Source organism: Galleria mellonella, unplaced genomic scaffold (assembly GCF_026898425.1).
Source record: "Galleria mellonella isolate WM207_F2 unplaced genomic scaffold, CSIRO_AGI_GalMel_v1 utg63, whole genome shotgun sequence".
Taxonomy (NCBI): Eukaryota; Metazoa; Arthropoda; class Insecta; order Lepidoptera; family Pyralidae; genus Galleria; species Galleria mellonella.
The window spans coordinates 2,669,878-2,697,707 of record NW_026442130.1 but is presented as its reverse complement, the minus strand read 5'-3'; the positions used below and the strand labels follow the sequence as shown (position 1 = coordinate 2,697,707).

The window sequence follows — 27,830 nt, the reverse complement described above, 5'->3', positions numbered from 1 at the left end:
TACATCTGTCAAGAACGAGACGAAATAATCTCTTTTTTTTCTTTTCTTCCTTATATTTTCTTCGCTTCGCTCGCGCAATTTACGCATGTAGCTTCATATTTTAATGTTATTATTCCATGATCCAATTTTTGTGTCATAATAGTGTACACAAGTTTAATAAACAAATCCGGCGATAGTGTGGTTGTTTCAACGTTGGAATTGTTACTGGTAGGTTGCTGTGTTTGTTTATTTTTTAATTAGGTACTATTTGATTATAATGGTTTAATTAATTGGTTAATAAATATACAAGTGTTAGAAAAGATCTATGTCAACAGAGAATATTAGGTGAAAAATTATTATTTTCAATGATGTTTTATCGAGTTCAATGATGTTTTACAATTATTATTTTCAATAATTCATGGAAATTTACTGCCATCAGCATTATAAATACACCGGGTTTTGTATTTCCTTTTTGTGTATTTCTTATTCTGTATAAATCATCATATCTTTATATTATACTATAATTTCAATAAAACTAAACATTTATCTACATAAGATTTTAATGAAATAGCAGTATGCTCTGTCCATTATAGCACATTGTTGATGACTGCTGTAAATTTGGAGTTTAGGCAATTTAATAATCATGATGATATTTTCTCACAATCAGCAATCGTTGTGACGCTGCATTATTATAAATAGTACATTTTAATGTTATTTTTCTATATTTTTCTTGTTACCAGTGTCCAGTACCATGCTTAATGCATGAAGTATATGTTATACATACACAACTCGTCTGTGTCTAGTGTAACACAATTGGGTCAGTGAGATAAAATAAAATACATGTGTAGTCTCTTAATTACTAATATTCAAAATTATAATTAATATTGGTCATCCTAAAACTTCACAATATTTAGTGACATTTACATTCTCAGTATGTTGCGATCCTCTGAAATCTTTTCTGTAAAAAAAAAACTTAAGACAATGATTCCATACTATGTTAAAAATTATTATAGTTACTTGTTTTCATTTATATAATTGTGTATATAAATTATCCTTATTTGTAATTTTTTTGATTTGTTTTCCTTATGTCATATTTTAAGGTTCAAGGTTAACCAGGTTGGCCAGTTATTGTTTATTTTAGTTTTTTTTTTTAATTATTTATCATCATTTCTAAATTTTTCAGAGGGTCACATTGTTTGAGTTTATTAGAGGTTACAATGTGTTCAATATACAAGAACTAATTTGAAATATCTATTTATTTAAGTATTAGTGTTTTTAAAATCAAGTATTAGAAAATGACTCACTTAATAGTTTGATATTTAATATATCTATTTAATGACTTAGTTGACTTAAATCTTCTTTTACATTTTTCAATGCAGTGTATGCAAACACAGACTGTTATTATTTATATTAAAATTGAGTACTTTCCAAAGTTCATATTTTTTCTGCTCCAGAAGTACTATTCAATGTTCTTTTCATTCTTATCAGTCTTATTTATAAAAACGTTGAACATCTCATAACCCTGCTTTGGATATTAGAGTAGTTTGTCTCTTTTTTGTGCAATTTTTTTTTAATTGTTAAGTTACTTTAATAGTTAAAATAGTTTATAGAAGAGTTAAGACTTTATGATTACTTTTTAGTATATATATTACATGTATATTTACATGATATAACCATTTTAGTATAGCAACTAGTGGTTGTGATACTAAAATTATTGAGAATCTTTGCCTTGATATCATGTAAATATACATAACACAGTTTGTAAATGGTAAATAAAAAAAGTCCAGTGTTGATTATACTTTGTGCCAAAGGTCCATATAACTATGCATTTGAAAAATATCCTACTCTAATAAGTTAGAAGTTATGAGTCATTGGTTTTTTCAGGTATAAATATGGACTCAATGTTAGATAATGGTGATGATGAGTCATTCATTGTACTGGGTACATCCCCTGGCTCCAGTTTGGACTTGAAGTGTGAAGGCATAGTAAATGGCCATGGCTCCATTGACAAGTTACAAATTGAGGATGCAATGAAAGATTTGCCTGCTGAAGCAATGTCATCATTAAAAGCACATTTCAAGCTTGGAGATAGTGTGAGTATTAAGGCATGCAAAAATTTTTAAATTATTAATTAGTTTATAAAACTTAATGTAATAATTAAGTTATTTTTCGAATTTTCTTACTCTTATTTTGATAAAAACATGATTGTAAGTGAAACATTCTAATTATTATGTCGATATTTTATTACTGATTTTACATTACATTACAATTTAAGATTACGCTGATACTTGTTATCTGGATCTTACGGAAGACTAGTTTAACAAACATGAGCGTCTTTAAAATGTTTTTATCAGGTTTATTTCCCTTTCGTTTTTGCCGTTACACTCACATTCTTTCATTGCCTACCATGCGTGGCAACTACTGACAAAACCCCCCAATGGTAGACCCACCATGTATTTAAAAAAAAAAGAGTAGAATTTCGTGCCTCCAGTCAAACTGTATATATTTACTCTTCTCTATCCAAAGGTTGCCTGGAAGAAATCGCCCTTAGTGATAAGGCTGCTCATTGTTTTCTTAGTCTAATCTTATAATTGTTTGTATTTATATTAAGTTTACTAATGTAATCATATGAATGGAACAAAGAGTATTTATATATCTATTTACGGAACACAAATCATCACCATTTTAATAATATAAGAAAGATAGATTCTTAAGTGATGAAAAGATCAAGGTCTCACGATGCTAGTTCTCAGACCCTGCTTCACGCTCTTGATCACCACCTGCTGCATAAAATACCGGTTGTAATTTACTATATCTACCTAAAGATAGCCTTGATAATTGATTGTTAAATTATTGTCGAGTTATGCATTCCATTTTGTCGACATTTCGTTTAGGAGATAAGCGGATAGCGGTATTTTATTTATATTTCATTCGTATTTAATTGTATTTCATTAATATTAAATTGAATAGGACACAAAAATGCGGCAGCCATTTTCGAATTTGATTAAAAAATAATAATTCGTCTTTGTGGTTTTAAATTAATTAAATAGTAATTATATATAATTCTATATAATTACGATTTTTTTGCCCGTTACTTCGCGACTTACCACCACCACTTCTAGATGGCGTATCAAGGAAAAAGCTAAACCAGATTTTAAGATAGACTTTCAGAACACAACTGTGAGCAAACTACTTCCAATTTGGTGCAGAAGTTTTTGCGTGTTGGTGAAACAAAGATACATAGACACAGTCAGACAGTTTTGGAATTGATTGATCTTAATAAGACCCCTCATATAATTTTTTTTTAAATATCTCCCCTTTTTTTTATACCACAAAGGTGGCAAACTATCATACAGCCCGTCTGATGTTAAATGATCACTGTAGCCTATGGACACTTACCACATTTTTTTCCGGTTTCCAGGCGAAATCATGTGATTGTCGACCTGGTTGGATATATTGCTAGCAATGGGACTGGTAGTCCCCATTACTAGCAATCCCTCCCCTTGCAGCATTAGGGTGTCACGTGCACATTGCCGACCCTGAAGTAACCTTAATATATATTTTTTGAAGAACCCCATACTGTATAGTCTCTAGGGAAAACCTAGGCATGGAGCTTCCATGTATAGACACCGTGTAGTTGCAATTTTATTGTATTAGAAAGATATGGGCTTGCCCTTTGTAACTCTATCCGTGTGTTTGTTGGGTTTCTTCAAATTGTAGTCATCATATTATTGCTCGTTATCAAAGATTGATAAGAGTCATTGTAATGATATTGTTATCATAGTAAAGCAGTGAATCTCAAACTTTTTTGCGACGTACCTCTTTAACAAGTCTTGTACTCTACAACGAAAATAATCTGGCAGTATATTTATTTTTTAAATGAAAATAACTAAAATAGTTACTAAGGTATCTTAGTTAGATAATAGTACAACGATCCCGTCGTATAGGTATAAATAGGTATAGATAAAATTATTTCAAACGTTACTACATATATTTTTTTTATTTTTTGATGGGTGAAAATGGTATGGTAACTACGCCTCCGCTAACGGGATACGCTGGCGAAGCACCAGTGAAAGTTGATAGATGAGAATGAAAACAGGCCAGTTAGCCCATCATGATGAATTCATCAGGACCGCGAGGAGGTCGACCTGGTTGGGTATATTGCTAGCAATGGGATTCTCAGTCTCCATTACTAACAATCCCTTTCCCCCACTACATATAATATTGAATTCTGTTACACACATTACATGCAAGATTTTTTTAACAGTTGATAAGTAATATCAACTGATGTACATATATATGGACTTTAAAACTCGCATTACAGGTTGTAACCACTTGTGCTTGTAAATTAAAATGTTAACGACCCAAAAATAGCGCAAGCCCAGTATTATTTAAAATGAGTGTCCAAAACGTAACGAAACGAATTGTAACGTCAGGTAAAAATTCGACGTAGGAGCATACCCTGCGAGCCTTGAGCAATAAATGTAGAATCCAAAAAAATTAACATGCCGGAAACAATGAAGTGGTTACCAAGGAATGCATGGCATGCAAATGAATGGCATGCAAGAAAAAAAAATTACTTTTTTGTGTGTTTTGCTCTTTTTTTTTTGATATGTATTCTTTTATCTCTTTTTACTGTGTATGTATGTGGTTATTTGTGTGCTGTAAGTAATGCAAACAAATTATATATCTATTTATCTATCTACAACTTCGATAGAATATAATATCTGTTGAACGGATAGTCACCAATAAACCATTAAAGAAAGGGCCGAAAAGGGACAAAGACGACTGGCATGATTAGTTGAAAACGCCGACCCAACAAATATTAATGAGCAGGGAGGTTATAAAAACAAATGCTTTACATTGCGAAATAACAGTATGAATAAGATAAAATTGTTTGAAAAGAACTCAGTTTGTAGTTCAAAATAAAAATGAGTAACATATAAACGTCGCCTTGGACCTATACAGTACACAATGGGGGGAAAGGGATTGTTAGTAATGGAGACTGAGAATCCCATTGCTAGAAATATACCCAACCAGGTCGACTTCCTCGCGGTTCTCCCTGGAAACTGTCATGGTTAATTCCTGATGAATTCATCATGATGGGCTAACTGGTCTGTCTTCATTCTAATCTATCACCCTTCACTGGTGCCCCGCAAGCGTATACTATTAGTGCGGGCGGGGTTACCATACTATTTTCACCCATCAAAAAAAAAGTACACAATGCGGTTAATTCTTTAGAACCATTGTTATTTATAGATTATAGATGCCTTGTGAGGCTTAGGACCTCCACGTAGTACACTTTGAGTATCATTGTCCTATAGTACAATAATATTAGGAATATTATTATTTAGTATTAGGTATATGTAAATATTTCGAAGAAGCTATGCGCTCCGTGGCTTTCTCAAAGTTTTTTATAATACATTTTGAGTATCACTGCTGTAGAGTATGGGCACAGATAATATAATGTATGGGGTTTTAATAGGGCATTTATTTATTCATTAGCACATATATGTGTATAAGGCGGACTTACTGTTTAAAGCATTCTCTCCCAGTCAACCTTAAAGATGTGTTAGAATACTCGAAAGTGGTTATAATCTTCTCTCTTTGTTCTCTCTTAATCTTTTACTTTGTTACTAATTTGTTAATTTTTTTTTGTAAAAAAGAATACAATGTGAATCTTAATAACTTTTTTTTTCTTTTTTTTTTTTTGCTATAAATTTGTTATAAATTTTGTTTCTTTTTAATAAGCAACACGTTGTTATTACAAACAAGCGTAGGTACGATGGTCTAACCGACCTGCCTTTTCATTCTCATCTATTCGTGCCCCGCCAGCGTATACCGTTAGCAAAGACGGGCTACCATTTCATTGTCATCCAATAAAAAAACAAGGTACGGGGAGGTATAACATCATTATTGGCGCGGGGGGGTGGGAGTTTTTTTATTAAGGGGGTTTAATAGCCCTTTTGCAATATACCCTATCAGGTTGATCTCCACGCAGTTCCCCTGGAAACTATCGTGACTAATTTATCTTTGAATTCGTCACGATGGGCTAATTCATCTGCCTTTTCATCCTCATCTATCTATTCTATTCTAATTACTACTATTACCCTGTTGGGGGGAAAGGGATTGTTAGTAATGGAGACTGAGAGCCCAATTGCTAGCAATATACCCAAACAGGTCGACCTCCATGTGGTCCTGAAAACCATCGTGCTGAATTCTAGGTGTAATGATCATGATGGGCTAACTGACCTGTCTTTTCATTCTCACTTATCATCCCTCACTGGTGCCCCGCCAGCGTATACCGTTAGCGCAGGCGGAGTTGCTATTCCATTATGATCCATTATAAAAGAATAACACCCCATGTTGATATTATTTAAATTAATGTGCAAAAATGATAATAAGTGAGGGATGATAAGTGAGAATGAAAAGACAGGTCAGTTAGACCATCGTGATTATTACATCTTGAATTCAGCACAATGGTTTTCAGGACCACGTGGAGGTTGACCTGGTTGGGTGTATTGCTAGCAATTGGGCTCTCAGTCTCCATTACTAACAATCCCTTTCCCCCCAACAGGGTAATAGTAATAATTAGAATTGCTATTAAAAGATCAGCATGGGGTTTTTCAAAATAGAGGGTAAAGAGGTTCCTTCAGGACCGGCAACGTGCATGTAGTACCTCTGGTATTGCAGGCGTTCGTTCACTACAGTAACTGTTTATCATCAGGTCAGCCGTATGCTTGTTTGTCACCTCAGTGCTAAAACAGTACGGATACATAAATTTTGAATCTTTTAGTACTAAACTTAAATTGTGGTTAAGCATTTTGATTTTGCATATCACGTATCGCCTGTTATCTTTTATCATTAAGATAGAGTCATGCAGATAAATTTCGTGTATGAAATTTGGCCTGTGAAGTTGCAACGCAAAAGTCAATATAAAAACTATCAGAAACTATTATTTCTATATTAATATATTAAAGATTGTGTCCCAAAAAAACAACTATAATTGTGACAAATCTAAAAACTAAACTACTGAACTGATTTTGTTAAAATTTCTACCCTAATTATTACCTATATTCTTTAAAAAACAAAATCAAAATGGGTTTAGAAGTGATGGCGTTATGAGTTAGGTACCTATAGAAAATGTTATAGGGCCGTATAACCGTACCAAATTTAGATACAAACTACTTGCATACTTTCTACATAAAGTGTGTCGAATATATAATCTGGTAATGTAAATGAACAAAAATTATATATACACATTTTGTATTATACTAGCCTGATATGAATTGAGAAAAATAGCAACTGATGGTGTAGTTTCGTATTTATATTTGTATAAGAAGAAAGGAGGCAACTATATGATTTGGGGGGAAAGGGATTGTTAGTAATGGAGACTGAGAATCCCATTCCTAGCAATATACCCAACCAGGTCGACCTCCTCACGGTTCCCCCTGGAAACTATCATGGTTAATTCCTGATGAATTCATGATGAAGGTCTAACTAGCCTGTTTTCATTCTCATCGATCACCCTTCACTGGTGCCATGCCAGCGTATCCCTTTAGCTCAGGCGGGGTTACCATTCCATTTTCACCCATCAAAAAAGAAACCATATGATATACAGTTTTTATTTTATCTTTCTTTCTATATAATTCCTCGTTCTTAGGTCAAATTGCGCGAACAGCACGCTTTTGTAATACAAATATGCTTTGGATGTCGGTTGCTTTACCCCATAATAATATCCCATAGGACAGTATGATATATACCTCTTTATATAGTACACATAGATCTACCCCATAGACTGCTATAAGGAAGATCCTGGGCCACCTGCATCTACTGCATAATACATATTTTTTTCAGCCATCTCCAGCCAGCCTCATGGCCGCTAGTACAATAATAACAAACGACAAGAGCACTGAAGAATTACAAAAACGATTCGGTGAGCTGCTCGACGAGAATGTAATCTTGAAAGAGACGTTAAAACAAAACAATGACTCGATGAAGGAACAATTCCTCCTGATAGCGTCATGTCAGGAGGACATGATGATGACACATATGCTGCATAAGGAGAAGTTCGATAAAATTAAGGAGCTGGTGGAAAAGGTGAGTAGGGTTATTCATATTCAAGGTATAGAGTGAGGACCCAGTCGAGGTTTTACCAAGAAATAGCATGGGGTTCTTAAAAAAAGGGATAAAGAGGTTTCTTCAGGGTCGGCGATGCGCACGTAGCAAGCGTTCCATACGCTATGGTAACCAGTTGCATCAAGTGGGCCGTATGCCTGTTAGCCACCTCAGTGGTATAAAAAAAATCATACATTATTATATTTTTTTTTTATATTATAAACTAACAATAAACTAGCAATAACTTTACATAGGTTTTTTTTTTTTGCTGGGTGAAAATGGTATGGTTACCGCCTGTGCTAGCGGGATACGCTGGCGGAGCACCAGTGAAGGGTGATAGATGAGAATAAAAACAGGACAGTTAGCCCATCATGATGAATTCATCAGGAATTAACCATGATAGTTTCCAGGGAGAATCGCGAGGAGGTCGACCTGGTTGGGTATATTGCTAGCATTAGGATTCTCAGTCTCCATTACTAACAATCAATTTCCCCCCACTTCACATAGGTTGAATAAAAAAATAAATTAGTATTTTATATTACCTTTAATAGGCTTGATACTTTGGGTTACATTACTGGAAAACCCTCCCAGGGGGAGGTTTATGTTCAGCAGTGGATAATTAAAGGCTGAAATGATGATGATGATGAAAACAGAACTACTAAAAGGTATCGTTTAAGTATGTATTGGTATTTTTTTTAATAAATGCCTCATATGTGTACAGACATCGTTTACTTACAATATTTTTTATGCAACTTAGAATGGCAAACAAGCTGACGGCTCGCCTAATGGAAAGTGGTCGCTTATGACATGAGCAGTACCATGGACATAACAGAGTATACTGTTTCACCCATGATACCCCCCAGCCGTTGCCTTTCCTGAGGACTCAGGTGTTATTCCTCTGTACCATGTAAATTCTGTGCCATATCCCACCCTTCAAACCGAAACACAGCCGTGTAAACACAGTAGAAACACGCATGGCACAGAGGTGCTAAAGCAAACGACTTTTGTATAGTCTCCTGGTACTAAGAGTTGTTTGCATTTCAGTTGCGTCAGGACAACAAGAAGCTGAAGCAGGACGTAGCGCGCATGGCAGAGGTCGAGCCTCAAACGAACGCCGATTCAAGCAAATCGGGACCAAGCTCCTCCGTGGAATTCGTCACGTCGCCTGACGATGATACCATCAACAAGTTGACAGCACAGTTGGAGCTCATCGAGAAACAGAGGCGACAAGTAATGTATTAATTTAGATATTTTACTGAACTAGGCGTTGTATTGTGGAAGTCTATACCACTGGTTATTTGATTCGAATTATTTTGTTTAATTCCGCTATTGTTAGTATGTGTGACTTCCAACATTCGAAATTCAATTCGAATTCAACACCAGAGAGAGACTTTGTACAAAAGTCGATTACTTGGGTATCTCTGTCCCATTGGTTTTTCAACCGTGAAGCAATTGCGTTTGCATGGCTGTGTTTCGGTTTGAAGGGTGAGATATGGCGTAAATTTACTGGGTACAGAGGAATAACACCTGAGTCCTCAGGAATGGCAACGCACGGGAGGTATCATGGGCGAAACAGTGTACTCTATTTTGTCCATGGTACTGCTCATGTCTATAGGCGACGGTTACCACTTTCCATCAGGTGGGCCGTCAGCTTGTTTGCCATTCTAAGTTGTATATAAAAAAAACCACTGTTACTACTAGAAATTATTATTATTTAATAGTAATAGTGGTGATCAATCTTCAAGTGTTGCCAGTGTGGCTAATTTCTAAAAATTATAGTTTTGTTTTCTACTGGCCTTATTAAAATATCAATTTTTGTTTAATATCTCCCATGTACAGATATCGTCCAGTTGTAAATATTTTATGTTAGTAGGATTTTAATGTATTTTGCTTCGTTTACTTTAATATATATGTAAAAAAGAGGAAAACAAAAAAATTACGTGAAATTTTACTCGGCCCCCATTTTATGCCTTTCTATATAAATTAAATTTGGTGACATTTTGCCAGACATATATAATTGACATCCCATAACATACATCACCAATTATATAGTGAATAAATATTTATGAATAGTTTAATATTAATACGTTTTTTTATTTCCTGAATAATTATATGTATCATCATATAAATTAGTTACAAAATTTGGAACTAGATGGCGCTGGCTATATTAATAAAATCTATTTTAGGTTATAGTCGAAAACGAAAAGCTGACATGGCAGAAGGAATCGTTAGAGCACATAGTGGATGCGATTACAAAGGAACGGGACGATCTCAAGGAAAAATTAGAAAAAGTAGAAGTAAGTGTCGAGTTTACTATTAAGAGTAGCAACGAATGAACGGTATCATGGGCGACACAGTATAGATAGATATATACTTTTTATTGTTTCGTCCATTAGATTATAATAGTAAACCTATTATTAATACAAACAATTACAAAAGAATATTACACTTAGAAAACAATGGGCGGCCTTATCGCTAAGAGCTTTCTCTTCCAGGCAACTTCTGGAAGTATACAGTCTACTGTGTTGTGTTCATTGTACCGTTCATGTCTGTAGGCGACGGTAACCAGTTTCCATTAATTCAATAAAAAAAAAAATTATGAAAATAAAAACAACCATATATCTTCATTTTGGGGCTATATAGTGTTATTTATAGATTGTCACAATGAATAGCACTGAAATATACACATCCATTAATTGTCTGCAACACATATATGGTTATGGCGCCATCTAGTGGCGGTTTCATCATCATCGCCATCTCAGCCATTATCTTTTCGCTGCTGAACATAGGCCTTCATAGATTGTTATAAGGTCCTGAGCCACCTGTATCTACTGACTCCCTGCAATGCAGGTCGTCATTCCATCTAATGGCGGGATTGTCCTAAACTGTGTTTGCTCATACGGGGTTTCCACTTAAGAAACTTTCTTCCCGTCGATTGTCGGTTCTTCGAGCTATGTGACCAACCCATTGCCGCTGGGGGGAAAGGGATTGTTAGTAATGAAGACTGAGAATCCCATTGTTAGCAATATACCCGACCAGGTCGACCTCCTCGCGTATCCCCCCGGAAACTATCATGTTTAATTCTTTTCGAATTCATTATGGTGGGTCAACTGACCTACATTCATTCTCACCTATCATCTTTCACTGGTGCCTCGTTGGTGTATACCGATAGCGCGGGCGGGGTTACCATTCTATTTTCACCCATTAAAAAACCCATTACCGCTTTAGCTTGTTTATCCTTTGGACTATATCGGTCACATTGATTCTTTTGTGGATATCCTCGTTTCGGATTCTATCACGCAGAAGAAATTTCGTGCATAGATCTTTCCGTAGCCCTCTGATGGTTTGTATAATAATAAAAATATACTCACGACTATAATCTCAAACGGGATAGTTAGATGTAGTCGATTGTTTCTACGTTCTTTTAGTAATAATGATTTATTATTTCAGTTACAACTTTCGAGCAAAGATAGTGAGCACAGCATCCAAATTAGAAGTCTAAATTCAAATATACAAGAGCTGCAGAATCAAATAGACGCTATCAACAGTATGGTAAGTTTACTTACACAACAAGCATACGCCTCGCCGTATGATAAACAGTCACCGCAACGCATCAGAGTGGTCATCATCATCATCATATTAGCTGTTAACTGTCCACTGCTGAATATACTCTTCCCCCTTGGGGGGGTTTTCCTAAGCCTGGCAATGGAATTGGCAACTGCAGTTAAGCTTTGTTGACGTTTTAAGAGAGACGCTGCTGTCTATTCCTCGACCAATAAATTTCCTTAGTCGTCTCTTACGAGACTTATCAGAGGGAGACTTTGTACAAAAGTCGATTGCTTGGGTACCTCTGTCCCATTCGTGTTTCTACCGTGAAGCAGTTGTTTGCATGACTGTGTTTCGTTTTGAAGGGTGGGATATGGCGTGAATTTACTGTGTACGGAGGAATAACACCTGAGTCCTCAGGAATGGCAACGCATAGGGGGTATCATGGGCGAAACAGTATACTTTGTTATATCCATGGTACTGCTTATGTCTATAGGCGACGGTTACCACTTTTCATCAGGTGGGCCGTCAGCTTTTTTGCCATTCTAAGTTGTATAAAAAAAAAACCCATAAGAAAAGAAAAGATGGCCCATTCTATCCCAGGACCACACGCGTTATCAACCTTTATTTGACGTGTTTAATGTATTGAGACAGTACTCAGTAACTTCAATAAAGTACTTCGTATGGCTATTCACCTTATCTAGATATTAGTATTTTTTAAGTGAAAAAAAAAAAAAAACAATTGTAAGGAACAATAAATGGTCTAACACCTTTGGCATGTCCCAAAAGATTATATGACAACTCGGGATGCAATATTAACTAGATTTGTCAGTTGGACAGCTGACGAGTCGAACGAGGGAGAATAAAAATTAAAAAAAATATAAAATAACCGATTTCAGAACCTTCTTTTTGAAGTCGGTTAAAATGAAATACAAGTAATAATGATTTATTCGTATATAACAATTTTCTGTTCTTGTATGTTTGTGCATTTTTTTTTAACTTTGTATCCTTGAATATTCTTTTTGCAATTGCAGTCGACTCTGTCGTCGGAGGAGATGACGAAACGCGACTCGACGATACGCCAGCTAGAAGCGAAAGTAGTCTATCTACAGTCCGAGCTCAAGAACGCCCAACTCAAAGTCCTCAATCACGAAAATGTTAAGGTATTAATTTTTTTTTAAGTTTGAACCCACTCTTTTTTTTATATAACTTAAAATGGCAAACAAGCTGACGGCCCACCTGATGGAAAGTGGTAACCGTCGCCTATAGACATGAGCAGTACCATGGACATAACAGAGTATACTGTTTCGCCTATGATATCCCCTATGCGTTGCCATTCCTGAGGACTAAGGTGATATTCCTCTGTTCCCAGTAAATTCACTGCCATATCCCACCCTTTAAACCGAAACACAGCTATGCAAACACAACTGCTTCACGGTTGAAACACGAATGGGACAGAGGTAAGCAATCGACTTTTGTACAAAGTCTCCCTCACTCGTTTTATTTCCACAGATTTTTAACCTACTCCCCAAAAAAAGAAGTTTCCAATTCGATTGTATTTTTTATATTTGTTAACTCTGAACTCTGTCACTCATCATCTTCCTACCCTTATCCCAATTATTATTTGGAGTCGGCGTAATGTTTTTATCCATATTTAAAAAAAAATTACTTTTAATTTTACGACCGGCCGCCTGCCTGACGTCAACCCTCTTTGGGAAAACTCTGAACTCTGTCACTAATATCTAAATCAATTTGGAAAATTCATTCTTATCTGAAAATATATGTATTCAGATTAGTCACATAGAATTTTTTTTTAAAATCGGTTCAGTAGTTCGGTTTTTAAATTAAAATGTTTTCCACAATTGTAATCGGTGTTTTTTTTTTTTTGTTGAACAGAATCTAAAAAAATATTTAACTATAGTTATATATAATTTTCGATATATTTATTTCATTCGTAATTCAAATTATGATAGACCAATTCCAAACTCCATCAAGTGCCAAGAGTCTCCGGCATCAACGGTATTATGAGTAATTTCTTTTAACGCAGATTAGATATATTAAATAATATTATTATTTGATATTATATAAAAAAAAGATACTTTTATTTTTATATAACATACAATGGTAAACAAGCAGACGGCCCACCTGATGAAAAATGATAACCGACTATAGATAAGAACTGGTGGTCTACCATGAAATGAAATTCCGAATTTTCGGGCTCAATTTCGTGTTTTTGTTCGTACCGAAATCGACCCAGTAAATGGAGCTTAACGTTTCGTTGATTATAAATCCTATTCTAATAGTCCAGAGGAATGATATTTTAACATTTTTAATAATTTTAAACGGCATGTATTATGTAATTTTAACATCAAATTTCTGTTTCGTTCGTCCCCGAAATTCCGGAAAATATTTCTTGGTAGGCCTCAACATTATACTGTGACGTTCATGGAATTGCTGGCAGACATATCGTTACTGAAGATGACCGATCCGGTTTCCGTTGTGTATTTACGCGAAACAAACTTAAATACATTTTTTTATTAATCTTTTGTCATAGTTTTACTTAAGTCGGTAATTACCTTAGGAATTTAGAAAAATCTGTTCTTTTTTAATAAATGTTAACCCAAATCTTCCAAATTGCCAACTACTGAACCTTAATTCGCAGCATATAGGTTATTTATTTAATTTTTTTCTGGGAACGGCTTATCCAAAGCCATTGGACTACAGATATCTTAAACCGCGGGATATCGTTAAGGTAACACAAAGGATCTATGAAATTATGGTATAAAGCAGGGGGAAGCACAAAAGATCCCGATGGGTCGACGTGCAACAGCTTAGCTGACCCCATATGCGAATATAAGATAAGATAATTCGAAATTTCTTTTTTTTAGCTTGAATACACAAGACAGAAGTCAGCGTTGTCCGACACGATAAAGATGTACAAAGACCAAATTGATGAGCTCAAAAACAAGTTGAAGGACACACAGACCATTGTAAGTAATATAGATATATAGATAAACTCATTATTTACATCAAGATACACAAAAATTGTGATGATAGTAACAGAAAAAAAAACTAACTAAAGGCCAATATCGCCGTGTCGCTCCCGGCATAGAATGGGTCACCTCTTCTTTTCTCGTGGGTGTCGTAAGAGGCAACTAAGGGTGCTTATGGTGGAGGGATGGACAGCAGTATCCCCCTTAAAACATCTGTAAAAGCCTAACTGCGGTTGCCAACCCGCCTGCCAAGCGTAGCAACCACTGACAAAATTCCCTTATGGGGAAGGCTTATGGTCAACAGTAGATAATTAAGGGCTGAAATAATAATAAAGGGAGATATATACAAAACTTTTTACATAACATGTAATTATACGAAAGTATAATACGTGTACCACAGTGATGCAAAAAGGCAATATCTATATATAGATCTATAAATACACCCTTTATTGTTAAAAAAAAAAAAGATTACAGTAATTTGTCATGAACACAGATTTTTTTATACAACTTAGAATGGCAAACAAGCTGACGGCCCAGCTGATGGAAAGTAGTAACCGTCTCCTATAGACATGAGCAGTACCATGGACGTAACAGAGTATATTGTTTCGCCCATGATACCTCCCATGCGTTGCCATTCCTGGGGACTCAGGTGTTATTCCTCTGCACCCTGTAAATTTACTGCCAAATCCCACCCTTCAAACCGAAACACAGCCATGATGATGAAATGATGAAGATTGTCACGTATGAAGTTTTTTTGCAGAGCAAAATATATTTATTATTATAGAGTAGAGCAAAATATATTAGGATTAATATTGTAATAATAATTCCAGGCATTCCAACCAGTGAGGGTGTCCATAAGTCCAGAGCAAGAGGCGGGCTCCTCTAATAGTCAGTTTGCCACATTGGTCACCAATATCAAATTGTACGACAAAACATTGAAATACTTATCCGATTATCTGAATGGACTCACCAATGGGTAAGTTATTGCTAGCAAAAGACAGATATTTATTTATTTTATTTTTTTATTTATTTAATACTTTAATTATTTATTTATTCTTTATTGCACAATAAAATTTTATACAAATGGCGAGCTTAATGCCATATGGCATTCTCTACCAGCTAACCATTGGGTAAAAACAGAAAGCGTATGAAGGGCAGATGTTGTGAAAAATACGTGACAATTATAGTAACACATTAAGGCAATACACAATATAAAATATATAATATATAGAAATATATATAATATATAGAAATGCACATATAATACATAAACTTTATTGTACACACTATTTATCTATAAAAATATATTAGAGGTAATCAGGTTATTGTTGTATTCATCGTTCTGATGAAATGCCCCATCACAAGTGCATGAATGTCTTCAGCTATCAGTTATATTGAGCGAAATCTTAAGTTATTAACAAAATGCCCTTAACTGTAACATTTAATTTTGCCAACAAACTGTTTCGCAGTATGCAAACAGCTTTGATAAGTATAGTACCTGTCAAAGCAGTATTTGTCAAAGTATAAGTAACTTTTATTGATGAATGTGGAAGAAGCGAAAGAGGTTTGTTTGAATCGAAGCATTTGGCGTTCCATTGTTTCTGCCTACCCTAATGGGAGACAGGCGTGACATATATGTATGTAAGTAACCTTTATTCTTTATTGTACACAAAACATTATGTTAATTACAATTCATTTGAAACATAATGTACAAAGCCGAGCTTATCTCTAATAAGAGATTTCTTCCAGCAAAACTTTTTCATGTAAATTGTATGTTATTTTAAAAATAAAAATAGGCAGTCATACGATCTGTATATATTGTATAAACACATAATTTATGTATACACAAAGAATAATACAAACTACACATTATAAATTACATAAAATACATAAACCCTGTAAACATACACGTATACTTACACATACATACATATACACATATATACACATACATATATATACACATATAAACATATATAAATATACATACACATATACATAATACGTCAGCATAGTGATAAGTAGTGCTCTCTTAGACGACTTGTTTTTTTTCTCGTGAATAACAAATAAAAGCTATAAAGCTATAGCTTGGAATGTCCGCTTCGAACATTCCAAGCTATAGCTCGTCAAATTCGTATATAGTACTGCTCAAGGAGTCGTCACTTATGACCGTATAATTTAAATACCAGTAGTCCTCCCCGCTGCTGTGTCGCACACGAATTTGAAGAGCTATAATAAAAGTTTATTATTATTTTTTTTAATTATTTTATTTCAGGATTGTAGATAATCTTGTCGAGACAATAGGCGTAGTGGCCAGTCTATACGATTTCAAATTAGAACGCGGCACGGTGGAGCAGTTCAAATCTGGCCTCGGGGTAATAAAACAGAAGCTGGAAAACCAGCACAGTAATACATTGAACAATATGTGAGTATATTTATGGGTAGAGAAGATAAATATGACTATAATAAATGCCATGTAATTAGAGGGAGACAAATGTCGTTTGGATACTTCTTTACCACTCGTGTTTCTGAAAAGTACAGCTACTTTTATGCTATGTCTATTTCGGTGTAAAAGATGGAATATGACAGTGAAATTACAATGGTATTGAGCCATAGCAGAGATTTTTTATACAACTTAGAATGGCAAACAAGCTGACGACCCACCTGATGGAAAGTGGTAACCGTCGCCTATAGACATAAGCAGTACCATGGATATAACAAAGTATACTGTTTCGCCCATGATACCCCCCATGCGTTGCCATTCCTAAGGACACAGGTGTTATTCCTGTGTACCCTGTAAATTCACGCCATATCCCACCCTTCAAACCGAAACACAGCCATGCAAACACAACTGCTTCACGGTAGAAACACGAATGGGGCAGAGGTACCCAAGCAATCGAAGTCTGTGAAATCTATGGAGCTGTATCACCTATGGTGACGGTTACCACTCTCTATCAGGTGGGCTGTCTGCTTGTTTGCTATTCAGAATTAGATAAAAAAAACCCCATCTCATACATACACGCCAATTCCAGAAACTTGGTTTCATCCTCAGACTACATATTATTGTTCCAAATTATATACTTGTATTTATTTTGTTTTTATTTTTTAATTTAACACTTTATTGCACCAAAATTACAGGACTTGTTGAAGAATTTTCGATAAGTATAGTGTAGTAATAATAATAATAATAAATTTTATTTGTATTAAAAAGGATAGTTATTGGTGGTCTTATATTACATAAAGTTTCGAGCCAATTTAGCCATTACAGAATAGCATGCAAATGTAACGCGGTCTTCTTGCTAAGCAATCTCTTCCAGACAACCTTTGGGCAGAGGGGGTAAAGGGATTGTTGGTAATGGAGTTTGACAGCTCCATTGCTAGTAATATGCCCTATCAGGTCGATCTCCACGTGGTTCCCCCTGGAAACCATCGTGAACAATTCTTGTTGAATTCGTCACGATGGGCCAACTGATCTGCTTCATCCTCACCTATCATCCTTCACTGGTGCCCTGCGGGTGTATACCGATAGCGCAGGCGGGGTTACCATTCCATTATCACCTATTAAAAAAAAAAAACACATGTAGTGTTAAGCTAACAATTAATAATTCTCTTATTAGACAATATATTTTATTTCTTCGCTGTATACTGATAGTATAATAATAAATAATGGGTAAACATTTGGGTTTTCTACACTTTGGTAGAAGGTAAGGGTAAAGGTAGAGCCTTTGGGTAGAAACAATTAAAGAATAGGGGTAGGTGGCGCGTTAAAAAAATATATTGTGATTATAAATTAATATTATTGTTTACAGAGCTCACGTCAGAAGTGCGCTGTCAATATTTGACAGTATATTCAAAGATCACAAGGAGTTGCTGCAGAAGACAACAAATAAACCAGAAAATGTTAGTATAGTAATTTAGTGTTTAGTTAATAAAACTGTCTTATAAAATCTATTAACTAGCAGTGGGTAATATGTATATACATATATAAGATTAATTAAAGGGTTTAATTAATCTTATATATGTATGGGTTAACGATTTATTAAAGGGTTTTCAAAACTAGAAATTGTTTCTCTGTAAAATAAAGGTCACAATTCGACCTGATTTTATCCTATCACCTATCATTCTTCGCTGGTGCCCCGCCAATGGATACCGATAACGCAGGCGGGGTTACCATACTATTTTGCATGCATTAAAATAATATCCATTCCATTTTCATCCATTAAAAAACATTTTTTTTCATGCATATTATTACTGTGCAGGTGTCAAGCGATCAGAACGTAGAGACGTTAACTGCGGCGCTGATAGCTCGCGGTCACGAGTTGCAGACGCTGCAGTCCGAGTTGAAGCAACTGCGGCTAGACAGAGAGGACACTTTGGTGCTTAAAACACAGATGGACTTGTACAAGTTAGTATTATTTTATGCAACTAAAATGATGGCGCACCTGATTGTCGTATCATTTATCTGTCATCAACTGTCCAATGCTGGGGGGGAAAGGGATTGTTGGCAATGGGGTTTGACAGCCCCATTGTTAGCAGTATGCCCTATTAGGTCGAACTCCAAGCGGTTTCCCGTGGAAACCATCACGATGGGCTAACCTGCTTTCATCGTCACCTTTCATCTCTCACTGGTGCCCCGGCAGGGGTTACCATTACATTATCAGCCATTAAAAAAAAAAACTGTCCAATGCTGAACGTAATCCTTCCCCGGAAGGGGAGTTATGTCAGTAGTTGCCACGCTTGGCGGGCGGGTTAGCAACCGTAGCTAGGCTTTGAGCTGCTATCATATCATATCTGTTATGTCCATTGTACTGCTCATGTCTATAGGTGACGATTACCACTCCATCAGATGGGCCGTCAGCTTGTTTGCCATTCTAAGTTGCATAAAAAAAATATTGTATCATAAAATACTTATTTTTATGTATATATGTTAGTATTTTAAGGTAATAACTATCGATTTAACTTTAATTAACGAGCGCGAGCGCGAGCGATACATCTGCTCTCGATTAAGGGTCCCGAACGGTCCCGAAATTAGTCAAGCTTTTAACCTAATTATTTTTATATTTATATATAGGTGTCCCCATTTTTTTTCTCATAGAACAGTTGCAATGCAATTCAAGTAGAGCGTAGTGTAAGAAATTACATAAGGAATCTAGTTGGAATATAAATCTAATCTGAGTTTTGTATAATTCCAATTAGATTTCGGAAAAATCAGGTTTTTTAAACCTATACGCTAAAAATACCTAGTCTGTGTAAAGTCCGCTCACGGGACGTCACAGATGTGGATTTTCCACCATTTTGCATGACACAGTTGAAAGGTTTAATGCTTTTATTACAACTAGAATTTACGGATGCACAAAAATATATGTCAGTTAGAAATACAATAATTATAACTAGATAGAAAGCGCTTTAAAGCAAAATGGTTTAGATGAAACTATTAATTACATTATATATTTTTATTACAGGACTGATTTCGAAGCGGAGCGCGAGGCTCGAGAGAAAATGGCGTCTGAAAAAGAAAATATCGCGGCAGATCTGCGAGCCGCCCAGCGGAGGATACAGGAACTAATGACAATGGTAACAAAATGTTACGTCAAATTATAACCTTCTGTTTCATGACCAGTCAGAGGAACACAGTTGCCACTAAAGAGACATATATATATGTTACAGGAAATTAATGAACCCATTGTGTTTTTGTCGTTACGCGTCATAGCATCTCGCCTCTCGTTGAGACGAAAACCACTACACGCTGTATACTCTGTTATTACTGACATAACAGTATACTCTGTTATGTCCATGGTACTGCTCATGTCTATAGGCGACGGTTACCACTTTCCATCAGGTGGGCCGTCAGCTTGTTTGCCATTCTAAGTTGTATAAAAAAAATTGTTTTACATATAGTACGGTTTGAAGGGTGGGATATAGCGTGAATTTACAGGGTACATAGGAATAGCACCTGAGTCCTCAGGAATGGCAACGCATTGGGGGTATCATGGGCGAAACAGTACTCTGTTATGTCCATGGTACAGTAAAAAAAAAAGTACATATTTGTTAGCGCTTATACTAAGTTAAACGTGTGTGAAAAACGTCAACTTTAATCCTCACAGTATTAATATAGATTACAAGATTATCAAAATCATTTCTGAATTGATGACGTTATCATCGTCATCATATCAACCGTTAACTGTCCACTGCTGAACATAAGCCTTTCTCATAAGTAGAGTTTTATCAGTAGTTGCCACGCTTGGCAAGCGAGTTGGCAATCGCAGTTAAGTTTTTAGAGCAGTTTAAAGAGGGACGCTGCTGCCAATTCCTCTACCATTAAGTCGCCTCTTACGACACTCACAGAAAAGGAAGGCGTTGTCTGTTCTATTCCGGGGCAATACGTGTGGCGTATTAAAAAAAAAGCGGATTGAAAACTGTCTTTAGAGAAAATAATCATCTAGCAATATGTTGTCAGCAATTCATTTTATAATTACCTATTTTAAATTCGTCCCAGTTGGAGGAGGCACATCAAAGTTCAGCGTCTGCTTGTGGTCCCTTCTCGGCATCGTCGGCTTCCTCACGAACGCCCCGCGGCCGCACTACCAGCGTGGGCGTCTCGAGAACTCCTACTACACAAAATACCAACAATACTAGAACGGTTAGTATCTATTTCATAGATTCCCAACCAAAAAAAAAAAAAGTGTAAAAGCACCCTTATTTGTCTATGGATTCACTATGGAAAGTCATACGGAACAAAGATGTTGAATATATAATAATATATCTGAGACATAGATGGCACTAGTGTCCATTCTCCACTAGCATATGTTGAACTACTTTATTAGCTATTATGAGTATTTACAGAGTGAACATAAAAATCACAAAAAATAACATAAAAAAAATTTACAGCTGGGATTTATATTTGTTAGTATGGAAAGCCCAATAATTTTCTAATACTGCGCTGTGCGTCTACTCATTTTGAAGAAGTGATTTGGCGCAATTGCGCGGCATAGCGCAGTGTTACCATGTCTAGTTTCGACACATTTTTTTTTATGAAAATATTTAGTTAGCCCAAATAAGTGTGCTACCAGATGAAGAACACTCATTTAGAAGGATGCGAACGATTACGAGCTCGCTCTGTATGTCATAGTATTTTAAGTTAGTATAAATATATCTGTGAATAAGTAAACAGGTAAATAAATAAGTGTACGTATATAAGGTTCGCAAACGGCAGAAGGTGGAAGACAAACAAGAAGATTTGCCGCGAGAGTCGACACCGCCTCCGCAGAGGTACCGCTGTCCGGTGTGCGATAAGGAGCTCAAGACTATGATATTGTTACAACAACATGTTGATACATGTTTGCTTTGAATTTGTCAGTAGGCAATTACGTTATAAACATACTACCAGACGTATCGCGTCTATCTGCTGCGATTCAACCCTATACAGTGACGTCTGCACGGTTATTCGTTCTCTTCCGCTTTTCTCTCTTTTCTTTCTTTACGATCTTCTCGCTCTTCCCTCACTCTTCTCTCTCCTCTCTTCTTTCTCTCTTCGAGATATGAGCTCGCTTCTTTGTTTCTGTATATCTGGCTCTCTATCCGTCTTTTCCTGCCTCTTGTTCTCTCCCTTCTCTTTCTCTCTTTTCTCCCTTTCTTTCCCCCTTCCTTTCTCATTACCCCCTTTTTTAACCAATTTCTCTCCACTTCTCTTTCTCTCTTCCCCTTTCATTTCCTCACTCTCCTTTGCCTCTCCCTTCCTCTCTCTTACTCACACCTGCTCTAGCACCAGTTTCTCTTCTCCCCTCACCTCCCGCCCTCCTTAATCTATGTGCATGTGTAAGGGCAAAGTATCCAGTAAACCATTGTTGATCGTTCAAGAGCAGTCGTAGACCGCTCACGTCTGCGACATACGACCGCAGGTTTGTACAGTTAATATACTGTACAGTCGCCATTGACAGATGTGATATAGATCGTTCGATGTCCCATCTTTAGACTAATTCAAATATACCTATGTATATCTAAGTCACTTCGTGCGTGGGGCGAGTGGGGTTAGTCAGAAGCATATTAAAGAGGAGAGGCCGGTCGAGCCGTGCCCCCTCCCCCCCATAAGTATGAACTGTCAGCTAAAAGAAAAAGTATCCAAGAGTATATATACGTGTCTTTTTGAAAGGGCCCAGACCTAGCTAGTGCGGTTTCAAATAAATTGTAATTAGTTTAAAACAATTTTTACGCTTATTATATTATTTTGCTCTCAAGGCTTAATATTGTTTTGCATTTATTTTTGATAATTATTATTCATTAAAATGACATTTATTTCTAATAGTTTCGAAATAAAATTTGTTATATATATATATATATATGTGTTTTTGTTCTATTTCAAATATATCTTGATAGTAGCAAAATTTATTGTTTATTTAATATTTTCATTTAGTTTTAGTGCATTTTTTAAATGGAATAATTTGGTGAGCATTACTTTATTTATTGGTGTGTTTTTTGTTTGGATTTGTTTGTTTGTTTGTTGCATGTTTTTTTTTGTTGTATTTACAATAGCATGAATGAATATTTTATGAAAATATATTGTTCGTTCTGTCTTCTAATAATATAATACTTGTTGACTCTCTTCACAGCGTGGCAATTAATTTTTTTTTCCCATATAATGTTCGATTACACAATTTATACTAGCATTAAAAGAGCATCTTCTGTCCTCATATAATTATTATGTCTATTTATGTCCATTAACCCTCCTTTGCATGATTTTTTTTTATTAATGAAATAAATCAAATATAATTCATGTTCAAAATTAAAGGAAAAATGGTTAGAAAAATAAATTTGACAGCTATGTTTTTTTTCTGCAATGAACATTAAAAAGGTATCCAGACATGGTCAACTTAAAGTGAACATGTTGTTTTATATAATTTTTGGGCATTCAATGTTATGGTGGAAATTTCCATCATTATGCAAAGAAGGGTTAATTTCTTTCATACCGTAGGTAGCGGATACCACCAACAATATCATTTCCAAGGAGGGTACGTTAGGATACGTTATGTAATGTTTACGACTCGAATTGTGGTTTTTTATTTTTCTAAATTATTTAAAATATCACTATCAGTCTCCCTAGAAAAATTGTAAATGAATGACTTTTATGATAGGATGTATGACGAACGAAATGTTAAACTCCATTTATTGGTCCGATTGTGGTATAAACAAAAAGACGAAATTGAGTTCGAAATTTCGGAATTTCATTTCATGGTAGACCACCTGTTTTGTTAGGGAAATGTTGTTCAGTTAGTTAGTTCTTTTAAACTGTTAAAATTGTTACACTTTGATTACTCCAGTAGTACAACTGAATATTTTTATAAAGGAGTAAAATATGAGTGAAAATGTAAAAAATATTTAGAGCCTCTTAACAGCTGGGTCAAGCTATGTTAAACTCTAATAATAATTATGTTTTTCCACTAATTTTAACTAGTTGTCTTGCTGACTTTGTCCTATTTTCAGTTCAGGCATGGTTTTCTTATAAAGAGCATTCTTTTGAGTGTATTAGTACGTTGTTGTTGTTATTATTCTATTATTAACCCATAAAATTGCACTATTGGGCAAAGGTCTCCCCCATTACCTTCCAACAGTTTCTGCTCTGCGCCATCTTGAAACAGTATGTTTTTTGTGCGTCCAGATTATCACTATTGCTATATACTGTCATTCTGGTCATTATCAGGTCGATATTCACGCGGTTTTTTCTAGGAGTCATCGTGGTTAATTCTTGATGAATTCGTCATGATGACAGGCTTTCATTCTCATCCATCGTCATTCACTAGTGTAGTGTACTTCCCATCAGCGTATACCAATAATGCAGACTAGTATAGTATGACCCCTAAAAAATACTATGTCGACCTTGGCAACACTGTAGTTATATAGGCATCCAGAATGTGGAGATCTTTGCCCATCTATCTCTTTCAGCTAATATGATACCAATAATCAAGCGAAAATGAGGCATAAAAATAATACTAATATATATGTTTCCAGGTATACACTTGTCCTCAATGCTTGAGATACAAGAGCAAAGATATGCGCGAGATCGAAGGGCATCTAGACTTCTGCGCTGGCTTGGATAACAACCCTTGCAACCCGATGTAATTCGCTGTAAGTAAAATTGAAACCTGGCCGTAGGTAATAAAGCTTAAAATCGATTGCAACACCAATTGCAAAACAATTAGTGTTTTGCCACTTACTTTTAAATTTAAAATATACTTTGAAAGACAGAGAAGGAGATACTTCGATAGTTGTGGTAGATTTAGTAGTTTTAAAAAATTATATGGATGTGAATTGACTTTTAAATTGTCGATTAGTTTTAAAATGTTAAAAAATATGATGAACTACTAATTTCTGTATTTTATACTTATTATAATTTATATTAAATGTTTATTGAATCATTTACATACATTATATTCCAAATACGAAGTCCTGTTATATAGATAACGACGTTGTTTGTAGGTATAGGTGATATATAGGTACTGTTCCAATATCTATATATTGGGCGTTTTTATACATTAGTGGCGGTCATTACCCATTTCGATACTGTACCGGTTGTATGTCTAAATTAATTTTGATCGGGTTCTTCGACACTAAATACTTCGACAATAAATATTTTATAATATACACTTAACATATTCGTTATTGAACCAATATATAGATATTATATAAAATATATAGATATTGCTATATATTATCCACCCTTAGTTTTTCTGATGTTTGAGAAAAATATTTTCTCAATATATACTTTATAAATTTAGTGGTCATTAATAAAACGAATAAACTATATTCAGATTTTTTTTTAATTTTTTTTTTCTATTTAATAATGCATCGCCTACTTATTTCTCGGTTTGCCCATTGGTCGACTGGTAGGTAGGTGAACACCGTCCGGTGTTAAGTCCGCATTTTCATATATATTTTTGATTACATCACTATATATATATATATATATATACATACACATTATGCATTAAGGTTGGGAGGTGGGAAATATTGCAATTTCCGCCTAATGTACTTTTATGTAAGTCTAATTAATTTTTTTATTACAAATAATTTTGTAAGGTAGCTGAAAAATACACTTATAGTACAAAAGACCAAACCATTAGTTTAGCTGTATTATTTTGTTTTGAAAATTTATTAATAAACATATTACAAAATATTTATTTATTACGTATCCTAACATATTTTGTTTATACAATTTTATTTACGTCACTTCAACTCTTTTGTTTTTTCAATTAGTTCTTCATATTTGGAATAGAGTGTAGATAATTTGTTTTCGTCAGTAGTATTGCCATATTTTCAATACTAACAAAAGAAATTATTGTACTGTACTATTATATTTAGGTCTTCTAAATTGTTTTTATCTCTGTCGTGTTTTGTTTATTTTTTAATTAAGTAAATAACAGACAAATAAGTATGTGATATAATGTAGTAGTGGAATTTTCAACTTCCATGTTTTTGCCTGTACAAGTATTTGAACTGTCGTGTTTAGATTAAAACTAGAATGAACTATTAGCTTTGATGTATTTTTATATGACATATTGAATTAACGTTTCGTGTTGTAAAATATTACATTTTTGACTATTAAATTACCTATATAATAATATAAATATATTTATATTACGAATAGATGCAACACGAGTAGATTACATATATTTTCTGTCAAATTGTATGGTGTTTGTCACGTGTGAAAATCATTTATCATTACTTTGTTAAAAGCCGTTAGTTCCTTTTTGAAATGAAATTTATTTTGTTTAAGCCCTCTTTAAAGAAATGTTGCATTCATTCTATTAAATTTATCATCAGATAGAAGCGTTCCTCATGTGCTAAGACAAGTGGATAAAGATTCGTCAATTACTTTTTTGTAGATGAAATATTATAGAAACGTTATGTATATTATATTAGGAATGTTTGTTACAGTCAGTAAATCATCAATAGTCAAACTAATTCAATTAACAAGAAAATTGGTAAATTTATCATAGGTTTTATTTAAAACATTACCATAGTTATAATTTTTAAATAAAGTGGACCGAGCATGGAGCCTTGTAGAACTCCGTACTTTATTATTTTAAAAAGGATATTTTTTAAAAGTCAAGACAAGTTATTGTATTTAATTAATAAGTCGATTACATTCAATAATCGAATAAATTGCGAGAATTCTTAATTTAAATGATTGATTCCGAATATTGTAGATTTGTTCATATAATATAATTTTTGCTTTTTTTTGTTTTATCTTTAACATTAGTGCCATTTTATATTTATTAATAGTGTGTACTAAAAATACCAAAAATAAAAAGGTACCTACCTATTTTTGTAAATTTATTAATGTCAAAGTCAAATAAAATTCATAGCATTATATGTTGTCCAACATTGTATCGGGTAGTAAATCACGAATGTCTAAATCAATTGGAGATAGTTTATCTATAGAGATACTAAAACTTTGTCTAAGACTAGGGAGACTGTATAAAAGTCGTTTGCTTGGACACCTCTGTTCCATTCGTGTTTCAACCGTGAAACAGTTGTGTTTGCATGGCTGTGTTTCGGTTTGAAGGGTGGGATATGGCGTGAATTTACTGGGTACAGAGGAGTAACACCTGAGTCCTCAGGAATGGCAACGCATGGGGGGTATCATGGGCTAAACAGTATACTCTGTTATGTCAATGGTACTGCTCATGTCTATAGGCGACGGTTACCACTTTCCATCAGGTGGGCCGTCAGCTTGTTTGCCATTCTAAGTTGCATAAAAAAACCTTTTCAATTTTCTTACCTATACCTGTAAACCTCTCCTCTACATACAGGATATAATGTAATAAAAACATGTTTACGGTTTAAAATTGTTAGTATTCTTTTAAGGTTTTCTACTAAGTGACTTAACAATTTTTTAGAAGTAATGGGAAAATAATTGAACCACTTATATTGACATAGTATATCCAGCAGTCACGTTTTCCTTACAATTATATTAATTCGCCTTATGCTTTTTTGAGAAAAATATTTTATTTTAGTGGTTTTATGTTACCCTCTTTTATAGTTATTCTATCTTCAGTTTATAAATTATTCGTGATGCTTTTAAGACTTTTTTAAATTTCTCAATTGACGTTCTAAAAGGCATATTAGTTACAAGAGTAGTAAATAATATGTAAGTTTCGAATGTATATCAATTTATGTTAATAAGAGCATACATATATA

The 27,830-nt window shown here is 34.6% G+C and overlaps 1 protein-coding gene and 1 long non-coding RNA gene across 3 annotated transcripts; one reads left to right on the top strand and one right to left on the bottom strand.

The window, feature by feature from the left end:
• Window positions 1-200: 200 nt before the first annotated feature.
• Window positions 201-3,666, bottom strand: LOC128201838 (uncharacterized). The gene is made up of 3 exons (XR_008253453.1): window positions 3,379-3,666; window positions 1,284-2,762; window positions 201-937 (listed from the first exon to the last, which is right to left on the bottom strand). It is a non-coding gene; the product is annotated as an uncharacterized LOC128201838 (long non-coding RNA).
• On the top strand, window positions 1,872-27,450 carry LOC113521884 (optineurin). 2 transcript variants are annotated; one of them, XM_026907540.3, is made up of 14 exons: window positions 1,872-2,072; window positions 7,837-8,079; window positions 9,142-9,327; window positions 10,284-10,394; window positions 11,548-11,649; window positions 12,678-12,806; window positions 14,532-14,633; window positions 15,467-15,612; window positions 16,912-17,061; window positions 18,446-18,536; window positions 18,896-19,041; window positions 20,099-20,210; window positions 21,133-21,276; window positions 24,639-27,450. In XM_026907540.3, the coding sequence occupies exons 1-14, from the start codon at window positions 1,872-1,874 to the stop codon at window positions 24,747-24,749; spliced, it is 1,974 nt and encodes a 657-aa protein (XP_026763341.2). In that variant the 3' UTR covers window positions 24,750-27,450. The 2 variants fall into 2 exon arrangements, with proteins under 2 accessions (XP_026763341.2, XP_052755964.1); XM_052900004.1 differs by lacking the exon at window positions 24,639-27,450 and adding an exon at window positions 21,835-22,928.
• The last annotated feature ends 380 nt before the right edge of the window (window positions 27,451-27,830 follow it).

Excerpts from the sequence above, each read along its gene's own strand:
- LOC113521884 (XM_052900004.1), top strand. The coding sequence starts at position 1,872 with ATGGACTCAATGTTAGATAATGGTGATGATGAGTCATTCATTGTACTG. Across the intron at positions 8,080-9,141 it reads TTAAGGAGCTGGTGGAAAAG|TTGCGTCAGGACAACAAGAA; the intron begins GTGAGTAGGGTT and ends TTTGCATTTCAG. Across the intron at positions 10,395-11,547 it reads AAAAATTAGAAAAAGTAGAA|TTACAACTTTCGAGCAAAGA; the intron begins GTAAGTGTCGAG and ends TTATTATTTCAG.